The 27,847-nt window shown below is 36.8% G+C and overlaps 3 protein-coding genes across 5 annotated transcripts in view; all 3 read left to right on the top strand.

Moving 5' to 3' along the window:
• The window catches only part of LOC137101143 (major histocompatibility complex class I-related gene protein-like), a 46,890-nt gene extending 22,129 nt beyond the window's left edge, over nucleotides 1-24,761 (top strand). For both annotated transcript variants that reach the window (XM_067479215.1, XM_067479142.1), the window contains one exon: nucleotides 24,176-24,761. In XM_067479215.1, the coding sequence (XP_067335316.1) occupies nucleotides 24,176-24,192 (17 nt within the window). In that variant the 3' untranslated portion in view covers nucleotides 24,193-24,761. The remainder of the gene's footprint in view (nucleotides 1-24,175) is intronic.
• On the top strand, nucleotides 1,055-11,110 carry LOC137101236 (class I histocompatibility antigen, F10 alpha chain-like). The gene is made up of 9 exons (XM_067479386.1): nucleotides 1,055-1,237; nucleotides 4,775-5,041; nucleotides 7,651-7,929; nucleotides 8,304-8,600; nucleotides 9,126-9,224; nucleotides 9,449-9,466; nucleotides 9,596-9,668; nucleotides 10,019-10,132; nucleotides 10,614-11,110. Exons 1-8 carry the CDS (start codon nucleotides 1,186-1,188, stop codon nucleotides 10,077-10,079), a joined length of 1,146 nt encoding a protein of 381 aa, XP_067335487.1. The 5' UTR covers nucleotides 1,055-1,185; the 3' UTR covers nucleotides 10,080-10,132; nucleotides 10,614-11,110.
• LOC137101278 (major histocompatibility complex class I-related gene protein-like) overlaps nucleotides 18,754-27,847 on the top strand; it is a 52,898-nt gene continuing 43,804 nt past the window's right edge. The window contains exons 1-5 of one of the 2 annotated variants that reach the window (XM_067479499.1): nucleotides 18,801-19,072; nucleotides 20,575-20,841; nucleotides 21,483-21,761; nucleotides 22,061-22,357; nucleotides 23,419-23,520. In XM_067479499.1, the coding sequence (XP_067335600.1) occupies nucleotides 19,003-19,072; nucleotides 20,575-20,841; nucleotides 21,483-21,761; nucleotides 22,061-22,357; nucleotides 23,419-23,520 (1,015 nt within the window). In that variant the 5' untranslated portion in view covers nucleotides 18,801-19,002. Of the gene's footprint in view, nucleotides 19,073-20,574; nucleotides 20,842-21,482; nucleotides 21,762-22,060; nucleotides 22,358-23,418; nucleotides 23,521-27,847 lie in introns of both variants that reach the window. The other variant, XM_067479490.1, reaches the window with a different exon arrangement.

Below are 27,847 nucleotides of genomic sequence, written 5' to 3'. Positions count from 1 at the left end.
AAATTTCATGACAAAATTATGCAAAAAAATCAAGAAAATTAAAAAGAGTTTGAGTATGATGGATGATGTGTCTCTGTTTATATTTTATGGCAATATGATAATAGACTGTTTCTGCCTACATTAGTACATTAATACAATAATGGTACTTCAACCCTTGTAACACAGAATGAAACAGGATTAGTGCCACTGACCTTGTTGGTGTGTCAATAACTGCTGTTCAACAAAAGCTCTGGTGTGGATAAAGTCATGGATATGATTATGAAATAATATCACAGTTAAAGAGCTGTTTTTGTCCAGTAAAACGGTTAAAGTTCCCACTGTGACCAAAACTACAGTATCTACACTGTCAAGTAGGAGAAAACCTTCTTTGAAATAGCTCAAATGTTTCATTTGGATGCATGCTTTCCTCTTAGTGCTGTTAAAGATGATCACAGGGAATGTTTATTGTTAATTACATTTTATGGAAATTCAATTGATTCATGAATTAACTAATATCAACATTTAAATACAAGCAACAGTAACAATAGCAACTCTGAATTATTTTTGATACTGTTGATATATTACAAACAGTGACATCTTCTCAAGTGTATAATAAACAACTTCCTGTGTTGATGTCAGAAATTGTTTTTAAAAAATGGTAATTTTTATACTGACAAACGTTCACACTATATTAGTTTAGTTAACCTGAGCGTTGTGGGTTTGGTCTGTGTGAAGAAATGTTGCACTCACAACTTTAAAAAATGATGTATGATGTCAGTTATGAAGATCTGTCCTGCAGCTGCTGTTAGACTTCATTTTGCTTTATTTTGTTATTTTGCAGATTGTATCACTTTGATTATGCAATTACACACATATAAATTATAACATATTTGTGTTGTCTGCTTAAGTTTCATTTGTTCATTTCTTCACTTGTAGTGTTGTGCATTATATCAAGAGTCAGTTCTAATCTTTTTGCTTTCACTTTCGTTAATAACCTCAATCTGTCAGTTTAACCCAGTGTTTAGTGATGTAACACTGAAACTAAAATCCCATTGGTTCAGATGGAGGCGGATGTTAAACACGTCTTCAGTTCTTCATGTCCGACTTGGAAAGACAACACCCGGAACTTCGCATCTCGTACTTTAAGACAAAAAACAGTATTTTAGCTTATCTGGGAATTACGGAGCATAATAGATACTGAAGAAAATGTACATCTTGATTTTTCTGCTTCTCCTGGGAATAAACGGCGCGACGGGAGGTGAGTTAAACACTTTTTAATGTCGTTTGATCATAAAAGAAAAAATGCGTCACGGTATTATGGTCTGTTTTAATAAGCTCTGACTTAAATATATTTATCATTATTACTATTAGAATCTAACTATTTATTATTCAGTGTTTTTATTTCTGAAAGGGGGAAACAGTTTAATAACGTGTTTTATTTATTTTCCAGTATTAGGTTCATTGTTTCAATGCATGTTGTAAATACAGGATTGTTCTGTTTATGCCTCCATTTTGGTTTTGAGATGTGGCACAACATTGATCTTAATGTCAAAATGAAAGCGTAAAGATGTAGGCAGCACAAAACAATTCAAAGCAAAGAAAAAATTGTTTAATTATCCCAACAAGTGCATTAATGGTGTTGTTTTTAAAGACTGGAACTTGCTGAAGCCAAAACAAGTCCTGCTTATTGATACAATATTTAAGATGATTCATTCTAAACATTTTCTAACATGATACCAGAAATGTGGTTGATGTTTTTTATTAACACAAACATTGACACTGTAATATGTATCAGACCTACACCTTTAATCATTTAAAAGCAACAGGAAGAAAAAAATCGTATAACCTGTTTCTCTCTCAGAATAAGTAAATAAGGCATCTGTGAAAACTTTGTAAGGTGATAATATGTGTACAAAGCTCATATGTTGTATTGTTTGACATCTGTAGATTTATGTTACTGTACATAAATATACAATTTTCAGAAAACACTACAAGTCATTTTGTAAATGTAAAGTTACAGAAATATGATCTGCATACAGCAAAGGACAATGCTGGATTATGAAATGGAAACTAATTTGGCAAAACTCAAATTGCAAAACATCTACTCTGTTAATACTTAAAAAAAAGGCTGGAGAATATACAACAGGACTAAGAACCTCTTAGTCAAATCCATGACTATTTAATATTCCATAGGAGAAGAGCTGCAGGTCTTACAGTTATGAAAACATTAGAAGAAGATGGTTGTTTTACAGTATTTTCTATCACTGGAAGTTAGATACAGAATCTGATGACCTGATTAATGTTAATTTTTTACACTATTCTATTTAAGTATTTGTTTTCAAGATAAAATCTGAAATATTGGGCAATAGAACACATATTTATATATTTAAGTTTATATATTTAAAGACATACAAAACTTATAGTTAAAATCCTGTTCTCGAAAGCTATTTAATCCTAATTGTGGTTTATTTTATTTACTAGCTCTGTTATAGAGACTTGAAGATGGATCTTTTTATTTATATATTTCTTTATATTTCATTGTAATATAAGTTAAAGCTGCAAAGTTATTAAAGTTTTATTTTTAACTATAACCACCCACATTTTCAAAACTTGAAACTTGACTCTTATTGTAAAGCAGCCATGGGAAATGTCCTCATCGATATTTACGTTGCTCGTTTGGATAAAAACTCCGCCACACAATGAAGTTGTGGGAAAGAGTAGTGGAAGCTCGGCTAAGGGCAGAGGTGAGCATTTGTGAGCAGCAATATGGTTTCATGCCTAGAAAGAGTACAACAGATGCAGTATTTGCTTTGAGGACGCTGATGGAGAAGTACAGAGAGGGTCATAGGGAGTTGCATTGTGGAAAAGAGGTGAAGAGTCGAGTGCAGGCAGGTTGGAACGGGTGGAGAAAAGTGTCAGGTGTGTTGTGTGATAAAAGAGTATCAGCGAGAATGAAAGGAAAGATGTTCAAGACGGTGGTGAGACCAGCGATATTGTTGGACTTAGAGACAGTGGCTCTTAAGAAAAGACAGGAGGCAGAGCTGGAGGTAGCAGAGCTTAAGATGTTGAGGTTCTCTTTGGAAGTGATGAGGATGGACAAGATCAGGAATGAGGACATCAGAGGGACAGCTCATGTTAGATGTTTGGAGATAAAGTCAGAGAGGACAGATTGAGGTGGTTTGGACATGAGAAGAAATTGCGATTATATCAGTAGAAGGATGCTGAGGTTGGAGCTGCCAGGCAGGAGGTCTAGAGGAAGACCAAAGAGGAGATTTATGGATGTAGTGAGGGAGGACATGAAGTTAGTTGGTGTGAGAGAAGAGGATGCAGAGGACAGGGTTAGATGGAGACACATGATTTGCTGTGGCGACTCCTGAAAGGGAACAGACCAAAGGAAAAGAAGATTGGATAAAAACTCCTTTTTAGTCCCTGATATTTTGGGCAAATTTTGATGAGAGGTGGAGGGATGTTAGGAAAAACATACATTCACCCGAAAAATGGCAAAACTCCAGGAAATACTTTTATTGACCCAATAGAATTTTAACTTTGTTAAATACAGAAAATAAAGTCAGTCAGTGAGACATTCTGAATAATAGCCACCAATAACTGAAAACTTTAACTTATTTAGATCTAAAACTATGATCAGTGGTGGAAAGGCTGTTACTTAATGTACTTTAGTACATGTTCCATGTATCTGTACTTTACTTAAGTAGATTTAATTACGGCTACTTTTACTCCACTACATCTAAGAGTAAATATCTTTACTTTTTATTTCACTGCATTTGTAATCAAAGATGCGTTACACGTTAGAATTTCATAATTTAGCATTTTGTCCGTTTTTTTGATGAAAACGAGACACAAGCGACGAGGAATCGCTTGATTAAACCAGGTGCAGTTATGCTGTTATTCCCCCCAATTAAAAGACTTAGTTGACATATTAGCAATTTCACCCTTTGGCGTGTTGTGCTGAGTTTGACCTGTCTACCGAGTTCTGCATTCACTGCACAGGAGCGCGCACATAAAGCGAAGACCCCGGACTGCTGCTCTATTATTAGACATCAAACTACTGAATTCATGGTGAAATTTGCCTTCAAATGGGATCATTGTACGTGGTGTCAAAGTCGATCAAACAATATAACGAGCATCTTTGAGCCAGAAAGGGGCAGATGTACAGCAGCTATGTCACTTCTTAAAGTTCTTTTTGCCTTTTGAAGGAAGCAGATACAAACGCTCGTACACAGTGGGATTAAACGCAACCATCCACTGTGTTTACTGGGATTAATACAGGTGCAAATAACAAAATATTGCTAAGACCCCTCATACATTTACTCTCATATTTTGTCCTTGCTAACAGATTTCTGTGACTCTGTTCACTGCATCCTGGGCTTATTTCCAGCTCTCATGGCATTTTATCAGTGGTTGTATCAGAGTTTTATTCAACTTTTATTATTTTATTCAACTATGATGCCTGGTTTTACAAAGTGCAGGCTCATGAATAATTTTATAATAATGAACATATTGTAAAATAATAATGAACATATTGTGTATCACTGCTTTGGTTTCAGATTGTTCAATATCAAAGAAGCAAAAGCATTAAATAATATGAATGGTTCATGAATATATTCATTTATTAAATGCATAAGAGAGATGATTTGGATGTGTTATATTGTCATTTGATTGTATGGTGCAAAAAAACATTGTTTATATATATATATATATATATATATATATATATATATAGTTATAAAACAAACAATTTTAAATAATGAAATAACAACATCAACTTCTCTTTCAGTGACTCACTTTCTGAAGTATTTCTACACTGCATCTTCTCAAGTCCCAAACTTTCCAGATTTTGTGGCTCTTGAGATGGTTGATGGAGTGGAGACAGTTTACTATGACAGCAACACCAGGAGAGCAGAACCCAAACAGGACTGGATGAACAGAATCACAGCAGATGATCCACAGTACTGGGAAACTCAGACTAACATTGCAATGGGTCAGCATCAGACCTTCAAAGGCAACATTGAAATTGCAAAGCAGCGCTTCAACCAAACTGGAGGTTTGTTTGTGTTTTTTACTCAAAGATTTTTCCATCCTATTTTTTTTACAGTATTAGATGAATGTGAACACACAAATACTCACCATGCCTCATTTTTTACTTGGGTTCAATTCTTTCTTTTTTCATTTCATTTCATTTTTGTCATTTGGGGTCAAATTTCAGGATCTGATCTGATTATTTTCAGTCACATTAAATTGTGTTTGCGGGTGCCTTCATTTAGTGATAATTAATATTTGGATCCACAGATGAACGTCTAAAAGAGTGTGTGTCATTGAACGCAGCTGAAACACACAAACATGTTTTTATTAGAAGGTTTTGTGCTGCTGTGTCCCACAACAAAGCTCAGCATCTCTCTTGCTGGAGCCCTTTGGTAACTACATCTGCTCTGCATCAGTGAACAGATGAAGAGTGAATTATGAACATTTTCGGCACTCAGAGTTTATATAGTGGTGAAAACAAGTCATTGATCGAGCAACTGAAATCAAAATTAGAATGCTGACAATTAGATAATCAACTTTTATCAAGAAAAAACATGTTAAAAATGTTTTTTTTAATTTGATGATTTCATTAATTTAATATTTAAATTAATCATTAAATGTAAGTGTTAAAATGAGCTGTTTCTCATCGATTTATATCATTTTAAGTTAAGTATAAATAGTTCAACATCTTAACTATTTTGTGAGTTATCACAATGTAAACTGTGAATTTATTAATGACAACAAATAAGAAATGAGGAAAATTAACAAACATTTTGAAAAAAAAAATCAATTAAAATTTTCGTTTTTTAAAATATTAGATTTTGCCGATTTTATCTTTTTATATCGTTGTTAATAAATATTAATGAAAACTAAGAATATATTAATAACAACAAATAAGAAATAAGGACAAGAATTACACAAAATTAATGTTCAGTGACCAGTGAGTCTATGATAAAATACAGTTTTTAAGTGATGGATAAATTGTCCATTTATTATTTGATCAATAAAAAAACAAACAGACAAAGAGGCTGATTTTCGTTTTTTAAATATTAGTTTTTGCTGATTTTATCTTTTTATATAATTGTTAATGAAATAATTCAGTCTTTTAAAATTTCATTAGATAAATATTTCATATACCAAGAAGAGACAAAGCAGACAAGGATCAGACTGAAACCCAAGTTCAGGAATTGAAGCAGGAGTTTGATCACGGAGCAGACAAAGTGTAGAAAGGGGGACAGACTGAGACCAGGTCCAGGGAAACAGTCTGATAGATACACGTTAGAAACCAGGAGGCTGCAAGAGAGTCACAGTCCAAATGGAGATGAATGATCAATCTGACTGTGTGTGTGTGTGTGTGTGTGTGTGTGTGTGTGTGTGTGTGTGTGTGTGTGTGTGTGTGTGTGTAAGAGTGGTTGTGTGTGTGTGTGTGTGTGTGTGTGTGTGTGTGTGTGTGTGTGTGGAGGCTGTTTAAATCCTGAGGCTGATAACTGAGGATGAACAACATGTGAGTGTGTTCAGGTCTGACAGTGAAGGAGGGACAGGAAACAAAGAGAGAGACTGAGTGTGTGAGTAGCTGGTGGTGGTGGTGGTGGTGTGGGGGGGGGACAAACTGGGGAGACTGAGGGTGAATATTGACTCGACGTGAGGGAGAGAAAAGGAGCAAGAAACGTGTAAAGAGCAGGACGGTGACAAAGACGTGTGAACATGTTGAATCAAAACACACGATGAGCTTTGCAGCAAACACTGTGCTAAAAACTCAACTTTAAAAGCAACACAACAACGTTTCTGTATTTAACACAGTGTTAGTGAAGAGCTTTAAAACACACGTGAGGATTGTTAGTTATTGTATCAGTGACACGTGACAGACACCAACAAAACACCACATAACAATCAAATGAAGAACACACACAGTGAAATGTGACGTGAAACTACCGACATGTGAGAAGCTGCAGGTTGATGTGACGTCTATTTAAATAAAAGATAAAACACAAGATTTTACTGACAGATATTTAAAGATTCTTCTTCATAAAGATAATTTAACTGACAGGAAGTGAATTAATGAGCCTGGAATTAAATTTCTGAAAATATATATTTTTTTAAGTAAATCTGATTTTAAGATTCACATGAGCAGATGCCAGCGTCTGCATCCCAAGTTACTTCTAAACGTTTCGTCTTAGTTCGTCCCACTAAAGATAAACGGAGGGAAAAGACGTGAGGAGAGAGGAGCAGTGGAAAAACAATTAATCCAGTAATAGAAATAAATACTACTGATAATCAGATAATCACCTTTTACCAAGAAAACGTCCTAAATATTGGTTCCTTTTTAATTTGATAGAATAAATTTACTATTAAAATTAATATTTTACACTGAAGTGTTTAAATTTGTGGTCTTGATGGATCAGTGTGTCTTTGTGGTAAAGACAGAATGTGGACTGTTCTAGAATCTGAATCTTTGAAGCAGTCTCTTCCTCTCTGTGTCTATCTTGTCTATCAGCACTGTTCAGGTGACTGGATGTGATTTGTTCCCATAGAAGCTGTGACAGCAGAAGATGAACATCTTGTGTCTCTGTGGTAGATCTGTGACTATGCTGACATCACACTCTGGTTTACTGAAGACTGTTTCTCTCTCAGGTGTTCACATTCTCCAGTGGATGGTCGGCTGTGACTGGGATGATGACACTGATGAGGTCACTGCTTATTATCAGTTTGGTTATGATGGAGAAGACTTCATAGGATTTGACCTGAAGACAGAGACATGGATCGCTCCAAAACCAGAGGGTTTCACCACCAAACTCAAGTGGGATAATAACAGAGCATTCACAGCACAGATGAAAAACTATTTCACCCAGATTTGTCCTGAGTGGCTGAAGAAGTATGTGAACTATGGGAGCAGGTCTCTGCTGAGAACAGGTAGAACCACATGAGAAGATGCAGTTTTATGAACACAACTATCCTCACACAGTTCCTCTGTTTCAAACCAACACTAACCAAAGTATAATTTACATATAACAATATACACTGACCCACTACGTGTATGTCTCACTTTATACACTTTTTCATTTCTCACATTTTCCCTCTCACCTCTCTACAACTTTCTGCCTCCTTCTTTTTACTGTTTCCTCTTTCACTCTTTATCACCTCTGTTTTCTTTCTCTTCTCCTTCCATGCATCCTGTTTTCAGTCACTTTTTTTCCTGTCTCCACATATTACATTAAAAAGGAATCACAATTTTAATATGCAGCAAATAACAAAGAAATGACAAATTGTTTTCCTCTCTCCTCCAGTTCGTCCCTCAGTGTCTCTCCTCCAGAAGTCTCCGTCCTCTCCAGTCAGCTGCCACGCTACAGGTTTCTACCCTGACAGAGCCACAATGTTCTGGAGGAAAGATGGACGGAAGCTTCATGAGGACATGGACCATGGAGAGATCCTCCCCAACCATGATGGAACCTTCCAGATGAGAGTTGATCTGAAACTTTCATCAGTCAAACCTGAAGACTGGAGGAGATACGACTGTGTGTTTCTGCTCTCTGGTGTTGATGACATCATCACCAAACTGGACAAAGCTGTGATCAGGACCAACGGTAACATTAATTTTACTTTAATAATTCTGTAGTTCATGTGTTAAACAGTATATTGTCTATCTGTGTTGCATTTGTTTTATCTCTCTTTCTTTCTTTCTTTTTCATTTTTTTCTTATATAAATTCTTATATAAAATTTTTGGGTCTAAATCTAAATTTTGGTTCAATAAATTAAACAAAGCAAATCAAACAAATAGACATTATTACTTTGAGGTTATAAATCAGTCTGAATCAAACTGAATGGTAATATGCAGCATGCTGAACTTAAACAGGATTGTCAGAAGCTCGTATTGTGTTCACACGTGGTGCCATGAACATACCTGTAGGACAGAATCCAAAACAGACAAAGGCAGATCAGGATTAACAATGATACACATTGTAATTATATTATTATATGTTCAGACAATTTAGCAAAACAACAGCAGGACAAACAAGCAAATATGGTCTGTGTGTCTCTATATTAGATTCTTCTCTTCTGACCTGCTTCATCTGTACAGGATGTGATTTGATTCTTGTTTGTTCAACAGAAACATCCATGAACATGATCATCGCCATCGTTGCAGTAGTTGTTCTTGTCGTCATTGGTCTGATTGGATTCATCATTTACAGAAAGAAGACGAGAGATGGTGAGAGACGAAAACACAAACACAGTCATGAATGTTAATTGTACTGTTAATTTACATCATCATCATCATCATCATCATCATAATCAACATCCAACTTTTTGACCATCATCATCAGCAATATTATTTATTACATTTATAACATGCAGCTTCTGTTTATTGCTTTTATTGCATCTTAATTCTTAATGATGAATAACTGAAGTTATTTGTATTTTATTTAATTTCAGCCAAACACCAACCATCCCGTAAGTAAAACTTGTTTTCATATTCTTTTGTCTGACCAGACATCCACTCTGTGCTTTACAAAATGTTTCTGGATTGAAAATGTCTCACAGTGTCAGGATGCCAGTAACAGTGTGTTTGTGATTTAACAGCTGCCAGCAGCACTGATGTCATGGAACAACTCAATCCAACAAACTATAGAACAAACTCCCAAACCTGGAAACTGTGAGTAACTTGATATGTTAAACAAAACTGCATGAAACTATGTTCAAAAGAAGCAAAAACAGAGATGATAGGAGATAAAAATGGATGAATATCTGTCTTACATGGAGAGAAAAGTAAAGCAAAATATAAAAAACCAAAAGCATCACAACACTTTACAGACAAACACAGTTGATTTAAAGGTTTGTGTGTTTATTTAAAATGAAATCACCATAGTGACCAATGTAATATACATATAGACCCACTTCTACTTATATTTACATAGTTGATATGATACAGACCTTGAGTTAACATGTTCTTGTCAAACTGTGGAACGTTTCTTATACTTGGAAGTTCTTTCTTTGATTCTTTAGATCAGTGCTTCCCAACCTTTTTGTTCTAGAAGCCCCCTCACTTGTATCAAAGACATGCTGAGCACCCCCAGCCCACACAGGCAAAATCCATGAGACTAATGACTTATTATCAGTGTAAGCACCTACACACACAGTATAATTGTCCTAGATGTCCCTTAGACTAGTTAACTGAAACAGGGGCATGGGACCAAAGGCTGTAGATCACTGGGGAGATCAGAAACTTCAAAAACATCTGGAAAGAATAAATATTTCATGTCTAAATTTGAATCTGAAAGTCGATTTAATATTCAGAGAATGTATTACTTTATAAAATATATGAAGTAAGAACCTAAAATTACACATAGAATGAGTGTTTGTATTAATGTTGTTCCACCAATGGACAAAATATAGACATCAGTAAAAAGTTTCCAATTGTGTAAATACTCTGCTTGTATATTTCCTTCAAACTTGTAAAAGCTGAAGACTTTTTGATTCTAATCAGGTCTTTGAGTTTTTTCCTCTCTACTCTTAATCAATTTTCTAATTGTCAAGATGTAATTTGTTTGTTTTCTGTTTGCTCTCTTTTAATTTGTTTCAATTATTCTTTTAATTACAGCTGAGATTTATAAAATGGAGGCTGTAGCTCAGCTGGTAAGGCCGTTGTTTGTGGACCACAGGGTCAGTGGTTTGATTCCTGATTCCTGGTTCCTCCTGGCTATGTGCTGAAGTGTCCTCAGGCAAGACACTGAACCCCAAGTTGCTCTGGGTGGGTCAGGTGAGGACTTTGGATGCCATGTCATCGGTGTGTGTCTACACCGACTCGTAGTTGTTGGATCGATCCCCGTCTCCTCAAGTCACTTGTCAAAGTGTCCTTCAGCAAGACTTGAGCACTGAACCCCAACTAATTTGTGGTGAGCCAGTGTCCGGTGAGCGTTGGCCAGCTGCATAGCAGCTCCCACATCGGTGTGTGAGTGTCTGAATTGGTGAATAAGAAACAGTGTAAAGCGCTTTGAGGTAGAAAAGTCTTATAGAAGTGCAGACTGTTTACTTTTTATCTGTGAACAGTAAGACACTGTTGCCATTGTGTCATTACCGAATGTGTTTAATAAAGAGATGAAGATCATGACTGTTTGTGTTTTATCAGCCTAAACATTTTGTGTTTGGCTTTGATAAAGATCAGAGCCACATTTCGTGACCAGTGTATAATGAAATTCAAAACATTTGTAAGGGGTGACGTCACCTTCTGTAGAGAAAATCTGCTCATTTACCTTTTTAAACCTTTGACCCCAAAGTTGCTACACAATCATTTCAATAACTGTGCCACAGTAACAGTAAAGTGTAAAATGGTCTTAAGTGTCCAAACATCAACAGTACTGTAAAATGTCTCTTGTTCAGTGGTTTTTCAGCGTACACAGCTTTGTAATAAACCAGGAAGACAGAGACAAAGCTGAACTGATCTGATGGTTTAAAATGCAAATAAATAAAATTGGATTGTCAGTGATAGTGAAGACTTGAATAATTGGGTTCAACTAGACAGTTCTTAGTGAGGGACACTATCATGGTGCATGTTCAGTTTGAAGGAAGTTGCTTCATTTTCTAAAAATCTTTTGATTAATGAAAAGTTGTATTTAGAACATCATCACAGAACAGTGCTAGTTAATAACCGCATTCTTCTAGTATAATGCAGATTCTAGTGACGTAAAACGAAAACTAAAATCCCATTGGTTCAGATGTTGAACATCTCCACAGTTCTTCCTTATTTCAGACAGAAACATCTTTGAGAAAAAAAAAACAAAACATATTTTAGCCTATCTGAGTATTATAGACGAGGAGCGAAATTGAAGAAAATCCCACAATGGTCAACTTTATTTTTCTGCTTCTCCTGGGAATAAACAGCGGGGCGGGAGGTGAGTTATAAGGTCGTTTGATCATAAAAGAAAAAACGCTTCACAGCTATGACTTATCTATATGAACGTTTATTTCCAAGGGTCCCTTGTTGCACATTATAGAAATACAATACAACAAACATAATAAAGTTGTAGGGTTGTGGGGGGGCTGGAGCCTATCCAAGTTGTCATGGGGTGAGAGGTGGGGTCCACCCTGGACAGGTGTCCAGTCCATCTCAGGACAAACACACAGAGACACACATATTCACACCTACCAATTAGAAGAACCTTTGTTGTCGTTGAGCACTTATATATATTGCATGTGCATGTTACAATGAAATTACAATTACAAACAAATTGTTTCTCTGAATTTAACCCATGCACATGAGGGGAACAGTGGGCAGCCACAAGGGAGCTAGTCCGGGTCTCAATCAGGGACCAACCTGGTGGGTAGTTCTCACAGACTCCTGCGTCCCATCTTGTTGCTCTACACATTTACTACTAGAACACTAACCTAACACACACGTCTTTGGGCTGTGGAGGAACCTCACACAACCACAGGGAGCACATGCAAACCACAGTCAGACAATGACGCGAACCCGCAACCTTCTGTGAGTGGTGGAGCTAACCACTCGACCACCATGCTGCCCCATTTTGTAACATGATACCAAACATGTGATTGGCTTTTTATTAAATCACACAAACCATAATATGTATCAGGCCTTTAATCACTTACAAGCAACAGAAAGAAGAAAAATATGATGTAATCTGTTTCCCTCTCAGAATAAATAAATAAATAAGCTATCTCTGAAAACTTAACACTCAAATCCATAACTATTTAAATACGAAAAATCCTTATGAAGCCCTAAAAACCTACACGGAGAACTTCTGCAGGTCATACAGTTGAGAAAACACAACAGATGTAACGTCCTTACAATGTTTTTCTCCTGCTAATGTGCCCAGTTCAAACCTTTGATTTGTTTTGTGGCTTTTACTTTTATAACTTCCTGTAAGATGGATGTGTTTTATTTTGAAATATAATATGGTTTTTATCTATTGTTTTGTCTGTGTTTACTTTGTGTAGTTCTTACGTTGGTTTGAGGAAAAGGATAAAGAAATTAAACTATCATCAGACCATCAGTAAGACTTCAAATGTCTGACTGGACTCCACAGTAAGAGCTTGCACCTCAGCTGCTCCTCCCTTCATCATGGTTATAAGGTCCTCACTTACAACAGACGGCAGGCAGCAGAAATTGGTCTGAAACTTTAAGGAATTAAAGATAAAGAAGGCTACAATGGACATGGTGTCACAATTTAGGTTAATGATGGACCCAAGAGAAGAGACAGTGTGAGGGACAAACCAAAAGGGCTTTTATTGACAGGGAACGTAACGATAACAGAAACCGCTCATACCAGGAGGGTACAAGAAAATGACTCTAAGTTAACAACTCACACTACCGTACACCAGGGAAATAAAACTTAAAGACAACGCTGAAAGAAAATCTGGCAGAGGAGTGAAGGGAAGACTGAACTTAAATAGAGGCGGGAAAAGGGTGCAAACAATGAGGGACAACGAGGGTAAAGCTGGGCAAAAAGAGCCAGGGACAGGAAGTAAGGAGAAGGGGCCACAAAATAGTCCAAAACCAGGAAGTACACTGTGACCATGACACATGGAGGTTATTGAGGCCTCATCTGCATTTGCTAAAGACACCAACCAACAGATTGCAGATCTGCAAAGGGAGATTTATGAATACACAGGCTTGACAAGATATCAATAAAACATTACTGTGTAAAGAAAAAATGCTCGCTGATCTACAGCCCCAAATTAAAGACACTACAGAGGTTCTTCGCCGCTCAGAAAACACCAGAGCACCAACTGAAAGGATGGCCGCTTACCAAAGGGAAGAAACGACCGAAAAGGAAAAGAGGCTTATTGGCTTATATGAATATTGGAAAGTTCAGGTTCGTAAGGCAAGAGAAGAACTATAGTCAGACATCACTGAAACGCACATGGCAACAATTGCAGACACTTTAGAGAAAGAGAAGGACGACATCATGAAACTCTACACTAAAATGAGAGATTATATAACACCAACAACCAATTTAAGACGAAAAGTAGATGCATGTTAGGCAGTGACCAGTGACATAATTAAAATGGAGACTTTGATGCAGAAAGTATAACATCCTTCTAGTGGAAACAAAACAAAAGGAAAAGCTAAGAATCCTAGAGGAACAGCACAAGAAAGAATTGGAAATTCAACTGTCTGAATTGGAACGTCTGCAGGCTGGAAAGGATTTAATGGCAGCTAGAGCCAGGTTGGAAGCATACGACAGAGAAATTACTCAGATGACTGACATTCAGCCAGTTGATTCCTGTATCACAACCTCCTGCATCACATCCATCCAACACTGCCATATTTTCAGCACCTCCTGAAGTCACTCTACTGGCACAAGCTGTTCAGGACAGTATTTCAATGAACGGACTTCCTATGCCTGAGCCGGCAGTGTTCACTGGTGAGCCAATCCACTTCATTGAGTGGAAAGCCTGTTTCATGTCTCTTATAGATCAAAAAGGCATTTCCCCTTCTGAAAAGGTGTATTACCTCAAAACATATGTTAGTGGCCCAGCTCGTAAATGCCTTGAAGGGACCTTCTAAGGAAATGATGAAGAGGTGTACCAAGATGCCTGGAAAAAACCTGACCAACGATATGGCCAGACATTTGTTATTCAAAGAGCATTTAGAGAGAATGCTGACCAAAAATACAGTCTAAAGATGCTGAAGGTCTTAGAAACTTTGCAGACTTTTTGAATGCCTGCCTTCAAGCTATGGCTCATGTGAAGGGACTGGAAATATTAAATGACTGTGAAGAAAATCAGAAGCTGATACAAAAACTACCTGACTGGACAGCAGCCAGATGGAATCTTCAGGTAACACAGGCCCCTATGGAAGGCAAAGAGTTTCCCCGTTTTAGTGCATTTTCTGCATTTGTGTCAACAGAAACAGAGATTGCTTGCAAACCAGTCACCTCCATCTATGCTCTACGTTCATCTGAGGCTCGCAGCTAAAGGGGAAATTTAAAGGAGATCAAAAGAAACAAGGCAAGTGTTTTCAGTATCCAACCAGCTGTGGATCGTGACAAGCAAATATCAACAAATACAAATATAAGATCATTATGCATGTTATGTCAGGATACTCACCAACTACACAAGTGGACGAAACTCTTGAAAAGCCGTAAAAGCAGATGCTTGTTCAGTGAAATTAACACTGACCATTAGATGGGAAAAAATACAGTTGTAAGCAGTGAGAAGGGGTCTGGTCTTCGTGTTAGGAGCTACAGCTCAGCCATACACATTCCCCTTCCTCCCGCTTACACAAAGGACTGTATACCTGCACATCGTGACCAAATCCCAAATGCTGGAGACATCTGTCAGCAATCAGTGATGAAATTCTCCCTCTCCTCAGTTGTGAAGTAGGTCTCCTCATAGGCTACAACTGTTCCCGAGCCTTGGCACCTAAACAAGTGATAATAGGAATAGATGAGGAGCCCCATGCTGTACAAACGGACTTAGGTTGGAGCATTGTTGGCAGAGCAACACCTTGCCATGGAATCCGTGCTTTAGAGAGCGACTTCAGGGATGCCTGTGGCTTGATGTCTTTCTTGACAAAGACGGTGTTCTTAAGGGGGGAGGAAGACTAGGTTCTTCAACACTTCTAAGTTCTCTCAAGCACCCAACAGTCATTCCCAGAGAACATCACATTACAAAGCTGATAATTGCATACTACCATGAAAGGGTTGGACATCAGGGAAAGGGCTTCACCCTCAATGAAATAAGATCTAACGGCTATTGGATCCAAGGTATGAATGGAGCTGTCACATCTTATATTCACCAGTGTGTGATTTGCCGGAGATTAAGGAGACCTGTGGAAAGACAAAGAACGTGTGATCTACCTATAGAACGAATGGAACCATCTCCGCCTTTCACATACTGTGGCAAGGACTGTTTTGGGCCTTTTATGACCAAAGAAGGTAGAAAAGAACCCAAAAGATATGGCCTGCTCTTTACTTGTTTTTGCTCAAAGGCCAGCCACATAGAGATGCTGGAGGATCTGTCAACTGATGCATTTGTCAATGGTCTGCGATGCTTTACTGCATTGAGAGGCTCAGTGAGACAAATTAAGTGTGACCAAGGGACTAATTTTGTTGGTGCCAAAAAAGAACTCTGCAAAGCTTTACAGGAAAAATATCGATTTTTTGCTATCGATCCGCCCATCACCAAGCAGCAGGGCTTCATAAAGAGTCACTAGAGAACTACAGTGTAGTTTTATTTTGGCCTGTTACAGAAATTGATTATGGAGACTTTCATTTCTGTGTTCATTAACTTCTTTTGAGCCCCGAATCTGAACGTCATCAAGGCTCGAGGCAAATATGTTGATACTGAGGCAAAAAGTTTTGGTGTTAGAAATAAAGCATGGACAGCCAGTCTGCCCTTCAGATACTGCCAAGAAAGAGAGGTTTTGTATTTCTGCCATTTCTGCCAACACGTGAAGACGCAACATGGCAGCGCATGTGTTTTCTGAGGTTTATGGGTGGAGCTATGATGACACGTGTCAGCATGTGTTTATGAGAGATAAAGTTTGGATGGAGGAGATAATGTCCATGGAAACTTACAGCATGTGAAAGGCTGTGCTATATGGTTTTTAAGATAAAAATAAGATACATTATAACTTAAAAAAAGACTATGCACTCAAGTCTCAGTATATTAATAAATGCATTTACATTTATAGAAGTTGTTGTTGTGGATGAGTTGGAACTTCTCAAATTCTGCAGGCTCAACAACACACTCCCTGATCCTGAGACCCATTAACCTGCTTCATATGTTTAAAGTAGTGGAATACACCTAACTAGTTAACTAGGCCACTAGTTACTCAGTACTGACACACAAGAAACCTACCACAGACACAGTCTAAATTGCAATTGTCCAACAATTGTTTTCGTCTTGTCATCCCATGAGTTCAGGGTCGCCACAGCAGATCATTTGTCCCCATGTTGATTTGGCACAGTTTTTACGCCGGATGCCCTTATTGACACAACCGTCCCTAATTTCTACCAGAGTTGGACCAGCACTGCACAGCTGGGGATGGGAATGGGCTGTTAGGGGTTCAGTGTCTTGCCCAGGGACAATTCAACTTATAGACAGCGCCGTGGACGACTGCCTTTACCAACTGAGCTACAGCCGCCCCAACGTAGTTCGCTTTAATCAACGAGGGAATATGATTTAACCCTTTCCCTATTCCTAAAAAGTTTCATTATTATTACCAATGGCCAGCACAGTGAGTCAGTGCTTAGCACTGTCACCTTACAGCAATAAAGTCCTGAGACCTGCTGGCTTTCATGTTCAGAGTTTGGATGTACTCCCCAAGCCTACGTTGGTTTCCTCCTTTTCCCTACCACAGTCCAAAGACATGCATGTCTGGTTAGTTGGTGACTCTAAATTGTCTGTAGAAGTAAATGTGAGTGTGAACAGTTGTCTGTCATGTCTCTCTGTGTTGGTCCTGAGAATGACTAGAGAACTGTCCAGGGTGGACCCTGGGGATTTTTGGGTTTTCTCTTCATATCTGTATAGTCTCAACTATATGTAAAGTCCCTTGAGGAGACTTCGTTGTGAATTGGTGCTATATAAATAAAGTTGATTTGAACCGAATTGAATTGAAAAATAATCCAAAGTACAAGTACTTCAAAAATGTACTTTAACCTCTGTGCTTGGGCAAATGTACGTAGTTGCTACTGTTGGATAGAAACTGAACTGACTGATCTCACTGAGGTTTATTTATCCAGATCATGTCCTGACTTCTTCCTACGGTAAATACGGCAGTGCAGTGCACAGTACAGTAATGAAGAGATGTTTGTATTTTTATTATTTAATCTACGTTTTACACCTGCAACAAAAGTCATGACCATGCATCAACCACAGCATCTATACTGTAAGGACACATTGCAACACAAAATAAGGACATTGTGACCAAACTTTCTCTACTTAACATCTACTCAGTATAATTGGACTTAATATCATTTAGCTAAAAGAATATGGCTGAGCTGAAGCAGCTCTGTAAAGAAGAATGGTCCAAACTTTGTGCAGGTTTGATCCACAGCTCCAGAAAACACTTTTTCTGCCAAAGGTGGTTTAACCAGTTATTAAAACACTGTTGCCATTTTTCTTTCCACCACTACTTTGTGTGATTAATGAATGTGTTTAATAAAGACATGAAGATCATGACTGTTTGTGTTTTATCAATATTGTGTTTAATATTTGAAATATTTGTGCATGCATGCCTTCCCATTAGCTTTCTTAAAGATGATCACATGGAATGTTTGTTTATTACATTTTATGGAAATTCAATTAATTCAAGAATTAATTAATATCAACATTTAAAAATAAACAATGGTAACTCAGCAGTAACAACTCTGAAATATTATTGATACTGCTGATATTTTCCACACAGCAACATTTTCTCAAGTGTATTACAAACAACTTCCTTTGTTGATGTCAGAAGTTATTATTTATTTTATTATTTATTTCACACTATAATCTCACTTGTACTTTATTTAACCTGATGTTGTGTGTTTGGTCTGTGTGAAGAAATGTTGCACTCACATTTTGTGTTATAACTTTAAAAAATGATGTATGATGTCAGTTATGAAGATCTGTCCTGCAGCTGCTGTTAGACTTCATTTTGCTTTATTTTGTTATTTTGCACATTGTTTCACTTTTATTATGCAATTACACACATATAAATTATAAAATATTTGTGTTGTCTGCTTAAGTTTCATTTGTTCATTTCTTCACTTGTAGTGTTGTGCATTATATCAGGAGTCAGTTCTAATGTTTTTGCTTTCACTTTCGTTAATAACCTCAATCTGTCAGTTTAACCCAGTTTTTTTGTTATGTAACACTGAAACTAAAATCCCATTGGTTCAGATGGAGGTGGATGTTAAACCTCTCTTCAGTTCTTCGGGTCAGACTTGGAAAGACAACACCCGGAAGACCATGTCTCGTCCTTTGAGGAAAAAAAAAAATAGCTTATCTGGAATTATGGAGCATAATAGATAGTGAAGAAAATGGACAAAATGGACACAATGGACACCTTGATATTTCTGCTTCTCCTGGGAATAAACGGCGCGACGGGATGTGAGTTAAACACTTTTTAATGTGTTTGATCATAAAAGAAAAAACGCGTCATGTTTTTATGATCTGCAGGCTGTTGGTCCATCGCAGCCCAATAGGTCGATGGCAAAGGTAGCGTGGGTAGATCGCATGGAATAACAAAGCAGACGTCAGCCCATCATCCGTCCTCACTATGAAATTTGTCGCTTGATTATTACTGTTTGAATCTAACTATTTATTATTCAGTGTTTTTATTTCTGAAAGGGGAAACAGTTTAATAATGTGTTTTATTTATTTTCCGGTATTAGGTTCATTGTTTCAATGTATGGTGTAAATACAGGATTGTTCTGTTTGTTTATGTCTCCATTTTGGTTTTGAGATGTGGCACAACATTGATCTTAATGCCAAAATGAAAACGTAATGAAGTGTAGGCAGCACAAAACAGATTAAAACAAAAGAAAAACTAAACTCAGATATAGAATTCAGAGCAATTATAAAAGTTATTTTAAAAGTAGTGTAAATGTGATGTAAATATTAGAATTAGCTTTTGCATTAAATAGGTTGGTTTATATTCAACACACTTTAACAGATTAGAAACATGATTTTACCTGTTAATTAATGGTGTTGTTTTCAAAGACTGGAACTTGCTGAAGCCAAAACAAAACCTGTGTATTGATACAAAATTGGATCCTTTTCTTTCTAAACATTTTCTAACATGATACCAGAAATAACACAAACATTGACACTGTAATATGTATCAGATCTACACCTTTAATCACTTAAAAGCAACAGAAAGAAAAAATCATATAACCTGTTTCACTCTCAGATTAAGTAAATAAGGCATCTGTGAAAACTTTGTAAGGTGATAATATGTGTACAAAGGTCATATGTTGTATTGTTTGACATCTGTATATTTATGTTACTGTACATAAATATACAATTTTCAGAAAACACTACAAGTCATTTTACACATAATTTTAACTGCACACATTGAGTTATAACAGTTACTTTATGTAAATGTAAAGTTACAGAAATATGATCTGCATACAGCAAAGGACAATGCTGGATTATGAAATGGAAACTAATTTTGCAAAACCCAAAGTGCAAAACAACTACTCTGTTACTTAAAAAAAAGGCTGGAGAATAAAAAGAACCTCTTAGTCAAACATGTGAAAAAAACATATTCCATAGGAGAACAGCTGCAGGTCTTACAGTAAATATTAGAAGAAGATGGTTGTTTTACAGTATTTTCTATCAATGAAAGTTAGATACATAATCCGATGACTTGATTAATAGATTTTTTAAAAATTTCTATTTATGTATTTGTTTTCAAGATAAAATCTGAAATATTGGGCAATAAAACACATATCTATATATTTAAGTTTGTATTTGTGTAGTGCAAAACTTATATGATTAAATGTCTTGAACACATGTAGATCCATTTGATTCTGATATCAGGGAAATATCATTCAGTGATTTATAAAACGTAATTAAACTAAAATCATGACATTAACTTTTTCTTTCAGTGACTCACTCTCTGAAGTATTTCTACACTGCATCTTCTGGAGTCCCAGACTTTCCAGAGTTTGTGGTGGTTGGTTTGGTTGATGATGTTCAGATCATCCACTATGACAGTGACACCATGAGAGCAGAACCCAAACAGGACTGGATGAACCAAGTCACAGCAGATGATCCACATTACTGGGAGAGGAACAATGAGAGATTCATTGCTACCCAGCAGACCTACAAAAACAACATTGAAACTGCAAAGCATCGCTTTAACCAAACTGGAGGTTTGTTTTATTTCACTTTTTATTGGTAAATATTGTTGATGCTGATTTATCCTGTTTTTTTGTTCTTTGTTTTTACAGTAGTGAACATATGTGTACGTGCACAGACACACATGCACAACATTGCTACTAAATCTGTTAGTGAATCACTTGCTCAGCATAATCAGACGTTCATTTAACAATTAGAGAAAATATGAAGTTACATCATACCATGTTAACTGTTGGAGGGTTGGGCTGCCATCTTGTGAGGTACATACTCTGTGTACTTAGACCTTCTACGATGGATATGCTGCAAACCTTTTTCTTCCTTTGGATAGAAAGTCCTTTAACTGACTCACCAACAGAAAGACAGAGGGATCCTCACAATATGGTGGAACATCATCCAACAGAAGGGAACATGGAGTGATCTGTTTAGGAAGCAAACCTGCATTGACCAGTTGTACTAACAAACTGCTGAACATGAAACACTGACCAGGTGCAGCAGGTGAGTTGACTGACTGATTCTGGATTGAAGCTTCTAGAAAAACCTCCATACAGCATAGTTTTTCACAGGTAGTTGTTGGACTGATCAATTGATTGTGGAAAAGATGTGAGATGAACTGATAATGTGCTGAGATTTACTGAAGTCTTTGTTTCTCTCTCAGGTTTTCATGTTGTCCAGAACATGTTCGGCTGTGAATGGGATGATGAGACTGGAGAGATTAGTGGGTTAAGTCATTTTGGTTACGATGGACAAGACTTCATAATATTTGACCTAAACACAAAGACATGGATCACTGCAAAGCAACAGGGTTTCATCACCAAACTCAAGTGGGATAATGACATAGTTGTTTCAGAGCAGACACATCATTACATCACCCAGATTTGTCCTGATTGGTTGAAGACATATGTGAACTATGGGCAAACCTCACTACTGAGAACAGGTAGAATCACATGGACTGAGGTTAAATAGTTTGCACAATAATGTTATTATATCTCCTTTGTTATTATTTTACAGTAACATTACAATGAGTTATCTTCTATTTTCTTTGCTTTTTCTCTGCTTCATTCCTCAAATTCTCTTCTGTCTTCCCTTTCTCTCTTTCTGTCCTCCCTGTCCTTTTTAAATTTTACTTGACATGGCATAAATTACTATTTCAGACTAAAGCAGAATATGTTACATCACACATCAATAGTACTATTAGTATGTAGTAAATGAAAAATGAAAAACTGTCTCCTCCAGTTCGTCCCTCAGTCTCCGTCCTCCAGAAGTCTCCGTCCTCTCCAGTCAGCTGCCACGCTACAGGTTTCTACCCTGACAGAGCCACAATGTACTGGAGGAAAGATGGAGAAGAGCTTCATGAGGACGTGGACCATGGAGAGATCCTCCCCAACCATGATGGAACCTTCCAGATGAGAGTTGATCTGGACATTTCATCCGTCAAACCTGAAGACTGGAGGAGATACGACTGTGTGTTTCTGCTCTCTGGTGTTGATGACATCATCACTAAACTGGACAAAGCTGTGATCAGGACCAGTGGTAACATTAATTTTACTTTAATAATTCTGTAGTTCATGTGTTAAACAGTATATTGTCTATCTGTGTTGCATTTGTTTCATCTCTTTTTCTTTCTTTCTTTTTAATTTTTTTTCCAGTTTTTTTTCATCCAGTTTCTTATATAAGCAAATCAAACAAATAGACATTATTGCTTTGAAGTTATAAGGCATTTTTTAAAATTGTTGTCCACAAAGATTTTTTTCTGCAGCACTGTTTACTTTGATAAACACAACTATGTCGAGAATTTAGTGATACATCCACTGTATGAATAAATACAGTAAACAGGATTGTCAGAAGCTCGTATTGTGTTCACACGTGGTGCCATGAACATACCTGTAGGACAGAATCCAAAACAGACAAAGGCAGTGTGAGGGAAGAAAGTAAATTTAGTCATATGATTAGATAATTAGCATACAATCAACCAAGATGAGCTATTGAAGAGGTCACAAAGAGGACAAGAGATCATAGGATGGGTCGTGTTTGGAGGAATGTTTAACATCACAGCAGGCACTTTGTTGTTACAAGGTCCAAAGAAATGTAGCAGATAGTGAGTCCTGGGGTCGCAAGATCTAAAAGAGGGTGATAAAGGGGTTTTATTGACTTCGTTACTGATATCTTCAGATAATCTAGAAAGGGACAAGAGTGATGGCTGTCAACTGCATGCACCTGGTTTCTTTAGTCATGTTTTCTGAGGGTGGTTCCTTTCTTGGGTTTAAGTATAAATAGAAGGGGTTTGAGAGATACAAGTCAGAAACAACACTCAACATCCATGTGTTCTTCTCCATGCCGGCATGTATTAACCTGAGATGGTTCATCACGCTGATTTCTGTCTACAATTCTTCCAAGAGGAAAATTTTCTATTACAGCAGATCAGGATTAACAATGATACACATTGTAATTACATTATTATATGTTCAGACAATTTAGCAAAACAACAGCAGGACAAACAAGAAAATATGGTCTGTGTGTCTCTATATTAGATTCTTCTCTTCTGACCTGCTTCATCTGTACAGGATGTGATTTGATTCTTGTTTGTTCAACAGAAACATCCATGAACATGATCATCGCCATCATTGCAGTAGTTGTTCTTGTCGTCCTCATTGGTCTGATTGGATTCATCATTTACAGAAAGAAGACGAGAGATGGTGAGAGACGAAAACATAAACACAGTCATGAATGTTAATTGTACTGTTATTTTACTGTTATCATCATCATCATCATCATCATCATCATCAACATCCAACTTTTTGACCATCATCATCAGCAATATTATTTATTACTGTGCATTGCACAACATGCAACTTCTGTTTATTGCTTTTATTGTACCTTAATTCTTATTGATGAATAACTGAAGTTATTTGTATTTTATTTAATTTCAGCCAAACGCCCACTGATCCGTAAGTAAAGTAAAACTTGTTTTCATATTCTTTTGTCTGACCAGACATCCACTCTGTGCTTTACAAAATGTTTCTGGATTGAAAATGTCTCACAGTGTCAGGATGCCAGTAACAGTGTGTTTCTGATTTAACAGCTGCCATCAGCACTGATGTCAAAACGTTCTGACGATTCCTCTTCAGACAGTGTTCACAGCGACACACTATTGATCACAGGTAACTAACTGCTCTGTCTGAACTATCACTATATTCACTTCATAACCATCTGTGTGTAAACTCTGACTAAGCAGATTTTAAATCCCTACAAGTCTTAACTTTTTCATACGTTTCCATCTTTGAATACAGTTTGGCATTTTGAAAACATGTTTTACACTGCTGATTTATGAAGGCTCATTTGTCCCAACAGGAGTGAAGTACCAATAAAGAATCTGCAGCATCAAGAATTGGAATTAAAGTTCTGCTTTGGAAGAATTACAAGTTACACAATGAGTTGAGTCTTTGTTACAGCAAAGACACAACTCACTGTGTATTCAGGACATGAACAAAAGGCCACAACACTAAAATGGCTGGAAAATCATTTACATGTGGATGAAATGCAGTGTTTTGCAGTGAGCTTGGATTTATTTTACATGAAAAGTAGTTATAACACTTAGTGTGTGACCCTAATTTTTAGAAACAGCAGGGACTTTGTTCAATCTCTGATGAACCTTCTGTGCACTAACGACAGAGCAGCTATATCTGGCATTTAGAGGCTAAAGAGCCAAATATCTGTGCAGTTAAGATTGTAAGAATAGAAAGTTTCTTAACATTAGAGTCAATTTAAAAGAATAGTTTCACTTCAGATACAGTCAGGAAATATTTAGCACTGATCAGGCAGCAGACGAGTGATGGACATAATGACCAGGCTTCAGGCTGTAGCTACTCTGTGCAGCTCAAAGAAGGTTTAAGCAGTGATTTCACATTCTGAACGTTGTTCATGTTTTTAAATTGAACATTTAAAAAATAATGTTTAATTCCACAATTGATTTAATTCCACAGTAACATGGCATCTACGTCTACACAACTTCAAATCCACGAATATGCACAATTTCTTCAAAATGACATATTTCAATGTGCAAATACAAACAGACTAAATCTGATGAGGAGACAAATGACAGTGTACTAGACATTGAAACAGATCTACCTCTGTATACTTCTACACATCAATCTAGGATTTATTTTGAAGTTTGAAGCTTGAATCTTTATAACATGTGTGTTTTGTAATTAAGACATTTTCACAATTTATATTGGGATCTGTCACTTGCCATTCGATCTATTTATAAACACTAAAAACTTGTAATTGTGTAAGACGTTAGTTGTATGTTAAATATGACTTGTTTCTATCCAGGTTGAATGCAATAAATTAGATTTTCTTTATTTGATTTGTCACTTCTTGTGTTTCCCAGTTTGTAAAATTAAAATAAAAATGACATGATTACAACCACTTCCAACCACACAAAATGTTCCTAACTTATAAAATAATGTTAAATACTTTGGTTTATATCACAAATCTAATGCAATTGGAATGTAAATGTATGAAAACATTTAAAATGCAATATTTGCCTCTGAGTATGGGTAAAAAAAGGGTATAAAGCTGCTCTAAATGCAAATGAACTAACTCAAATGTGTACATACGTGAGTAAATGCATGTTGTCACTTTCCAAAAACCCTCACAAATCTACACAGTGCTGCATTCAGATTCAAACAGGCAGCACTGTAACATACAATGACTTCTTTATTAGCTGCAGTACAAATAACTGGCAGATAATACTTAAAAACACACATTACTTTGACCTCATACAGTAGAAGATAATGTTATAACTCAGACACTGAGTAACAGATAACAGCCACATAATGGAAATACTTAGTACATTTCTATAAGAGACAGAAATTCTGCTGCCACTTCAGTAAAAAACAAGCAAAAGATCTTGAAGTTTAACATTTAAGTGTTTGTACCTTCACACATTTAGTATAAGATGCTGATTATAACATCGTCCTCACTGCTTTCTTTTGTCTGTGGATTTAGTTAGAAATTAGAAATTAAAAGATAGATTTAGAGCAGCTACCTGGGAGCAGCAGTGGCTCAGTTCATCCCACCGACCATAGTGTTGGAGGTTTGCACCCCACTCTTCCCAACTACATCCCCATCCCCCCACGCAGCGCTGGTATAAACTAGGGAGGTTGCGTCAGGAAGGCATCCAGCATAAAAACTGCTGTATCAACATGCAGACTAATGATCTGCTGTGGTTTAAAACTCCTTTACTCTGGTTTTACCAAAGAAAAAATTAGATACTGATAATGTTTAACCAGCCCAGATCACGTCTAGCGTCTTGTATTCCAAGTAGAAAGGGGCCTTACAGGTCTGGCAAATGTAAATGATGATGCACATGATTATGTCAATTTGTGGAAGCTAGAGTTCAGTTTTTTTGGATTGTTGGTAAAGAAAGAGCTGCATCAGTTCTGTTGTTCCTCGTCCTTCTGCTGCAGCCAGCTGTCTCTCTGTAGGTGTCTGGTGGATATGGACAGGGCTGTGTGTCCCAGTGAAGTCCAACACCATCTCCTTGGTCCTGGAGATATTTAGATGGAGCTCATCATTCCTAGTGATCAGGCATATGATGCTGGTGCTGTCTGCAAACACTGTACTATGTACCAAAAGTAAAAGTTCTCATTGTGAAAAAAACCCTCAGTGCTTTATTGTTATATATAATATGAAGAATTATATTACTCATCCATGAAAGTATATCTAGCATTGTTGCCTAGGGTTTGCTCAAGGTGGCAGTTTATCAGGTTTAGTTGTTTGATCTATCAGATCCCAAAACTAGAGATGAATAGAGATTTATAGAGTTTTTTTTTATTATTCAATAGCTTCATTTAAAAAAATGTTGTATTATCAGCAGGTGACCATCGATGTGTAAAATTATTTTGGTAACACTACACTAAGAGGAAGTTATTACATTTCTTTTCCAATAAAAACAATTCTTCAGAACTGGGCAACAGCATATCTTTGAAAACTAAATGCTGTAGTATTACTAGCCAGATATACTTCATAAGAGGGAAGTTATCGAACATTTTTGTGGTGTCTTTTGTCAGAGTTGCACTTTGTAGATGGTCCTTCCACTTGTCACACAGCTGGTTATGTGTTTAGGGAGAACGATATTTAACTCACTGCACCACTGAATAGATGTTTTGTGATGCAACAGCGTTTCACCTGTGAGCTATGAACCAAGGAAAATGAAAATTTTACTGCAGTTCCGGAAGCACCGTGTCTCATCCTTTGAGGGGAAAAGTATTTAAGCCTATGTGAGAATTATGGAGTATAAGTGATACTGAACAGGGTAATCGACAGGTACAGACACAGGCCCACGGGTAAATTAAACAAACTTAACTAGTGGCAATGGGAAAATAACAGGGGGAACTAATACAGGGAGCAGGGTAAAGCAACCAGAGGATAAACTAATGCAAACCTAACAAAGGAGAACCAAACCACAATAACAAGAAATAACCAAACCACCTAACTAGGAATAACAAAACCACATAAGGAAAGAGCAAACCATAGACCAAAAACCTTGACAGTTCAGACAGGGATCAGGCAGGATACAAAGTAATGACAAAGGCAGACAGAGTACCAACACACACTTACACACAACACAAACCAGCAGAGAAAACTGGGGAGAGCAGGGTATAAAAGGGGAACAGGTGAAACAAATAAGGACAAAACGAGGAAGGTAAAGACAAACAGACTCACAGGAACAGACACAGGAGGATCAACAAAATAAAAGCCAAAACAGGAAATAAAGTAGACAACCTAAACATGGGGAGAGAAGTTTGATTCTGATAACAGGAAAATAACATACAGAGATTTTAAATGTAAATAAGTAATTAATCCTGACTCAAATGTAGCAGAAAGGTACAAAGGATTCATTTATCAGTTTGAGTGAAAAGAAGATCATCACGGGAGAAGACAACAAATTGTAGCAATTTCAACTGTAACATATGAAATTATTATTATTATTTCTTTTTAATTTCAGTCAAACTCTGT

Source organism: Channa argus, chromosome 1 (genome assembly GCF_033026475.1).
Source record: "Channa argus isolate prfri chromosome 1, Channa argus male v1.0, whole genome shotgun sequence".
Taxonomy (NCBI): domain Eukaryota; kingdom Metazoa; phylum Chordata; class Actinopteri; order Anabantiformes; family Channidae; genus Channa; species Channa argus.
The sequence above is the reverse complement of the archived record's forward strand: the minus strand, read 5'-3'. Positions and strand labels throughout refer to the sequence as shown.